Source organism: Xiphophorus maculatus, chromosome 8 (assembly GCF_002775205.1).
Source record: "Xiphophorus maculatus strain JP 163 A chromosome 8, X_maculatus-5.0-male, whole genome shotgun sequence".
NCBI lineage: Eukaryota > Metazoa > Chordata > Actinopteri > Cyprinodontiformes > Poeciliidae > Xiphophorus > Xiphophorus maculatus.
In genome coordinates this window covers 19,412,511-19,418,510 of record NC_036450.1, presented here as the reverse complement: position 1 = coordinate 19,418,510, position 6,000 = coordinate 19,412,511, and the positions used below count along the sequence as shown (strand labels likewise).

Here is a 6,000-nt window from a genome sequence, read left to right as displayed (position 1 = left end):
TGCAAATTCTGACATGGTGTCGAGGTCACACCCTAAGTTGTATTGGTTGAAAACCTGGATCAAAGTTTGCTGCAGGATGGTGAATCTTTGTAGGATTTTCTCAAATTCTTCTGAAATGTCGTGCTTGCGCTACAGTTTCGAATTTGAGAACCATCTTAATGGTAGGTTCAAGTACGACCAGATCCTTGGACTTCCTTTATATAGTGCATGTGGATTTTTTCCAGGTTTGTAAGCTTATTCGCTTCCGTGAGTCTGTTCATGCGACCATTCAGGCTCAGAAGAGATAAGCCCGACACACAGAACCGCAAATACATCAATCAGCGGCTCAGACAGAGAGGTATAATACCAACATCTCTGTTTCTTGCAAATTTAGTCTGGGCTTTATCTCCAACATGTGTGCTTTATGTTAATTATTTTTTATATATAAATATCTTTCTATGCTCTTTGTAACCCGACTGACTGTTTGCAGAAATGTATCAAAAACCTTATAAGGAATTTAATGACAGATGACCATCTCCGTGACTTATGTTTCGGAAATTTCCTCCATTATGCAGCATCTTGCGGAAGTTTAAATGCGCCTAGTTTTTTATTTTGTCTTTAATGCATCTCATTAGGATTTTACGAAATAGACCAACAGACAGCAGTGCATAACTGTGAAACAGAAGTAGTGAAAAACATAGACTTTGCCCCTTTTCTTTGATAAACACATCAAAAAAAGTGGCCAGCATTTCTAGTCAGCCCCATTTACTGTAATGCACAAAATAAAATTCAGTGCAACAAATTGCATTTCGAATCGCCTATTTAGCACATGGAGTAATTGCAGTATAAATAAATAATAGATAATAATAAATAAGGCTCTGATTGCCGTTAGTTCTGCAAACCTCTAATCTGAATTTTTTTGAAAGAGTGAGAAGTAGCATTTAAAATCTGTCACATGCCATGTAGGAGGAACAGCATGTAAAAGAAGGTGATGTAATCACTTCATAACACCCTGGGTAGTAGCAGCATCATGCTAGGTGGATGTGTGTACAAACACTAGCTGAACTGCATTATATGTCTCTTTGGGGTATCTTAGCTTTTTTTTTTGTTACTGTTGGAGAATTAAGAGACATATTTCTCATTGATTTTTTTTTTTTAAATGAGAACCGTCCTTGTGGATCCTGTAAATATGGCTGAAGAACAGGATAAACATGTTGTTAACACAAACTCTCGAGTGAACAAAATAAAATACAACCAAGAAGGCAAATAACAGTCATATTTACTGTAAGCTTTACAATCAGTGTAATAAAATGCACATTAGGAATAGTTGTAAATGTATTTTTTTTTGTATAATTTATTGTAACTTCAAACAAAAATAATTTCTACAAAAAATATTCAAATAATGTCATATAATTGATACGTGGTTTTACATTTTTCCTCTTTCCTTTAGACCTCTGATTAGTTGAAAGTTGGTAAACTCTGCTTCCTGAATACTGTGTGAAGATTAAATCTCGTTAAGCGTGGCAACAATCACTCATTCCTACGACAACCATAATAGTGGCTAATTTCTCTTTCTTTTTTTTTTTTTACTCATAATGTCTTCCCCCCTGGATATTATATAATATGTATAATCTCAGCGACTTCTAGTGGGCGCGTTTAGATAAAATGACTGACGGTACAATTCAAAGTAAAAACGCAGCAGAAATAGAATAAATGTAAAATCAAGTCTCGTCGTCTGAGGAGAAATGAAACTTGGTTAATATACTATGTAGGCCGCAGCAGCAGAATTAAACAAGCTCATTCTGACCCTTCTGTCAAGTCGACTCGTCTGACCACACACACACACCCACGCCCTCACATTTACTCACACACACACGAAACACCCACGCACGCACACGCCCACCCCACCCACACCCACACATAAGCTGTCAGTCAGTCTAACAGATGAGAGTTTTTTAGCTCAACCAAGAAGAAGGAAACGGAAAAAAAAAAAAAAAATAAATCCCGGTGGTTACAAAAGCCATTCCCTTTGAAGTGAAACAGTGGTGATTTAAGTGTTACTTTTTTATGCTTTTTGGTTTGATGCACATTGCTCCAGCTGAGGAATAAAGGGAACAGTGGTTGGTATCATTTTCTTCCCCTTTGACTGCATCGCTTTTCTCTGAGGCGTTTGTTTCTCTGCTCGTCCATTCCCCACACCTGAGCGCACACACTCGGTGTCGTAACAGTCCTGTGAGGTGTGTGTGTATATACGTGTGCTTTGCGAGGGCTTAGGTAGTGTTTTTGGTGAGAGTGTGTGCATGTTGGAGTGCTGTCGCAGGAGGGCTGGGGGGGGAGTTCGGGACGGGGGCTGGGGGCTCCTGACTAGAGATGCCCTCCTCCACCTCGTGTTCCGGTTCCCCTTCCATGTGCACACACTTCTAGTGTCTGAAGGGTGGGTAGGTAGGAGGAGGCAGGGGATTGGGGGCGTCTTTTCGTGGCTCAGTGGTGTGATAACGTGGCCAGCAGGTAGCTTAGAGTGCAGAGCAGCAGGGCGGCCGCGGAGAGGCGCGGCGAAGAGGCGCCGTTGCAGTCCTTGCCCGCTTCGCAGCGAGACTGTTGGCACAAGACCCCTTTGAACTCTGGGGAACAGACGCACTTCTGGTTCATGTAGCACGTTCCTCCGTTCTGGCACAGCAGCATCTCCTCGTCGCAAACGTTAGCTGTGAGCAGAGGCGAGGCGAGGAGAGGAGAGGGGGGTAAAAAAAAAAAAAAGATGAAGGGAAGGAGGGTCAGTTTGATCGGGAGCAAGGGATAGAGCAGGAAGAGCAGAGTTCAGAGCGGAGAGAACAAAGCGGGAAGGACAGCGAGGGAAGGAAGGAAGGAAAGAAGGAAGAAGGGCAAGATAAATGCTCCAGTTTTTTCCTTGGGGACACGAAAAAGTAACACCTGCTTTTTTATTTTTCCCCCTGTTGTTACAGCCCTTCCAGTTTTCCTTGAGGTTGCACTTTCCCGGGGTCGAGTCAAAACTCTTTTGTCACACCCAGCAAAACTAATAATTAAATAAATAAACATATAAAATATGCACATGTGGAATTTGTTAAGTAATGATCTGAGAGAGTTGGCGCGTCATTAAAGTGCTATAAAAGGCATTAGTGAGAGCACAGACAACAGCAGTTGGATATTTAAAAATACCTGACCTAAAAATGTTCGCAAAGAAAAGGAGGATTTGGCTTCTGTGGCCAGAGATGATTTTTTTTCTTTCTTTTACAGAAGAAACAATTAGTTTGCTTTGATGTATTTAACATTTAACTTTAAACAAACACTGGTAAATACACTGTATAGATTTTCTCATTTATCATTATTAATAAACCAATGGTGGGTTGCATCCACGTCTGTCTTTTTAGAATATATAAATATGCGAGACTGAGGCACCCGACTAGATGGTAGATGGGAAAGGAAGGCGATTCTCTGTAATGGGGTTAAGGTGTGACAGGGTCATCAATTTAAAAAGCAGCTGATGCCTCTAATGAACTACATGATCTATTCCCCTGTGTGTAAAGAAAACATTGGGAGCGGCCACGAGTTAAGTGGCCGGTGCGCTCGAAAAGGTCCCAGAAAGGCTGCAACATCCCCCCCCCTCATTCTGCTCGCACTCACGGTAACAGCCTTGTTTCCAGTAGTATCCCGGCAGGCAGTCGTCACATTTGGCCCCCGCCGCGCCGTCTTTACACTGACAGAAGCCCGTGCCGTTACACCGGTCGTGGATGGAGCCCAGCTGGTTGCAGTTGCACTCTGAGGAAAGGCACAGAAAATTGAAAGAGATAAAGGTTTGACTTGTTAGCTGTAGCATTTTTTTTTTCTTGCTGAACTTGTTAAACTCAATGCCCAGGGAGGCTAACTACGATCACCAAAGTTTTTCATGTGGCCCTCTAGGCTCCTGAAGGACACATGAAAACAACCTTCAAACAGTTGTGTGCTTAAATATGATTTTATATCAAACAAATCAAAGTGGTTTTTATCTGCATGCATGTTGCCAAATAACATCAATTTGAAAATGTTTCATATTATTAATCCAAGAATTATTGATTGCAAAGACAGTTATTTATTAATATTTTAACAGTTTGCTAATGGGTTTTGTCAATAAAATCTGCCACAACCGGCCCTTTGGGGACATTTATGATTCCAAAATGAAAACAAATTTGACGCTGCCGCTGTAGAGGACGTGCATTTTTCTTCCTAGTTCATTGACATCATGATATAGTTTTGGTAATAGTGTTTGGATTTGTATTCCTGCTGAAACAAGAAACTTTCTATGCAACATTTTAGACCCTATCACTACAAACCTTATTGTGTTTTCATAGGAATTTGAGGGACAGACCAACACAAAGCAATGCACAATTTTGAAGTAGAAGGAAAAGTATTTATGATATTCTTTAGGCTACATATCTAACAGCTGTGGATCTTTGCATCTCCTGTAGTTTTACCATTGGCCTCTAGGATGTTTCTCTTCTCTCGTGCCATACTTTTTTTCATTTTGAGATTGTTAAAGATCAGGACTTTGTTAAATAACAAAACTCTGCTTTAAACATCACCGTCTTACTTGATCTCTGACCTGTTTGCTGTGTTTGTTCACTAACAAGGCGACGCCTGCCAGCTAATTCAGACAGTCACCTCCGGCTGAGATGCTGCTTCACGCGTGATATTTCTCATACTCTGCAGAATATACCAAGCATAGCCTAATGATTTCTATTATCTATTTAAGCTGCAAAACCTTCAGCTGCACTGTGTTTCCTCCTGCGCAGCTTCTGCTTGGTTCTCTTCAGCTCCTGAATTTGAAACCACTTTTTTCTACTTTGTATTCCTTCATCACATAATATCAAATTAGAACACATTGGGTGTTTGTGGAGAAAATGTAAAAAAAAAAAAAAAAAAAACCCCCCCCCCCCCCCCCCCCCCCAAAATTATCATCCTATTTATAATAGTTTCCATTGTTTTATATTTACTATATTGTTTTTACTGAATTTATACAGTTAAGTCAATTGAACATTGTTTTGTTTCACCTTTTTTCTTACCAAAACAAATTCATAATTTTGTTCAGGGACAGCAAAAGAATAACGGGAATTTAGCTTCGTCTGGTGCACTTACAAAAATGTCAAAGTGTGTGCATTTTCCCTGCCAAATAAATCAATACATTTCACATTTCAAATCAGATCCACAACACGGCAGGGAGAGCGACGTGTCTTCAAAGTACAGATATGGCAGGCAGTATTGCAGAGATTCAGATCTTAAGTGTAATCCTTTTCTCTCGGCTAATTATTGCAGTTTCACCCCTTTTTTACCACCTGCGAGATAGCTGAAGCTCTTTTGTAATATTTGCAGATATTTTTAGCTCTCTGGACCAAACCATGTGCTTCGTAACAACTTTTTGCTGTTTGTGTCTACAGCATGAGTACACAAACTGACTGAAGGTCTACTTGAGGTTAAATTAACGAGCTTTCCACCAACTTGTCATATGCTTGCTCCCAGACAACAGCACGGATCTCGCCGCCTTGAAGAATTTGCTTTGACTTTCTTCACATTCAGAGCAAAAAAAAAAAAAAAAAACATCAAAATGACAGGTGTCCTTTTAAGTAGGAAAGTATTTATTTCAGACGCAGATGACAACCCTTCAGCCACGCGGAGGCGCAAGCTTTTTGATCACCTCTGATTTCAAAAGTAAGCGTCAGAAATGTGGTGCTATTTTCAAAAGCTGGCGGAGATGCAAAAAGTCCCTCTTTTTATGCTGCATTATTTACCAGTTTGTTCAGAATATGATTCAGACTTTATTAGAATTTGAAGATCTTAGATTCAGATGGACCAGATTTCACGAACCGGTATACACCGCAAGAAACATGAAAAGAGTTTTGCAGCATCTACAGAACCCAAATGAATACAAAGAGCCTTTAATATATCTACCTGTGCAAGTCATCTCTTGACCACAAGGTGAAGGCATTTCTTTCATCACAAAGTCAGAATTTGTGATTTACATGCTGGGAAAAT

General features: G+C 40.3%; 1 protein-coding gene across 2 annotated transcripts in view; it reads right to left on the bottom strand.

Moving 5' to 3' along the window:
• Positions 1-1,076: 1,076 nt before the first annotated feature.
• LOC102235888 (filaggrin-2-like) overlaps positions 1,077-6,000 on the bottom strand; it is an 88,072-nt gene continuing 83,148 nt past the window's right edge. For both annotated transcript variants that reach the window (XM_023338206.1, XM_023338207.1), the window contains 2 exons: positions 3,619-3,753; positions 1,077-2,681 (listed from right to left, as the gene is read on the bottom strand). In XM_023338206.1, the coding sequence (XP_023193974.1) occupies positions 2,461-2,681; positions 3,619-3,753 (356 nt within the window). In that variant the 3' untranslated portion in view covers positions 1,077-2,460. The remainder of the gene's footprint in view (positions 2,682-3,618; positions 3,754-6,000) is intronic.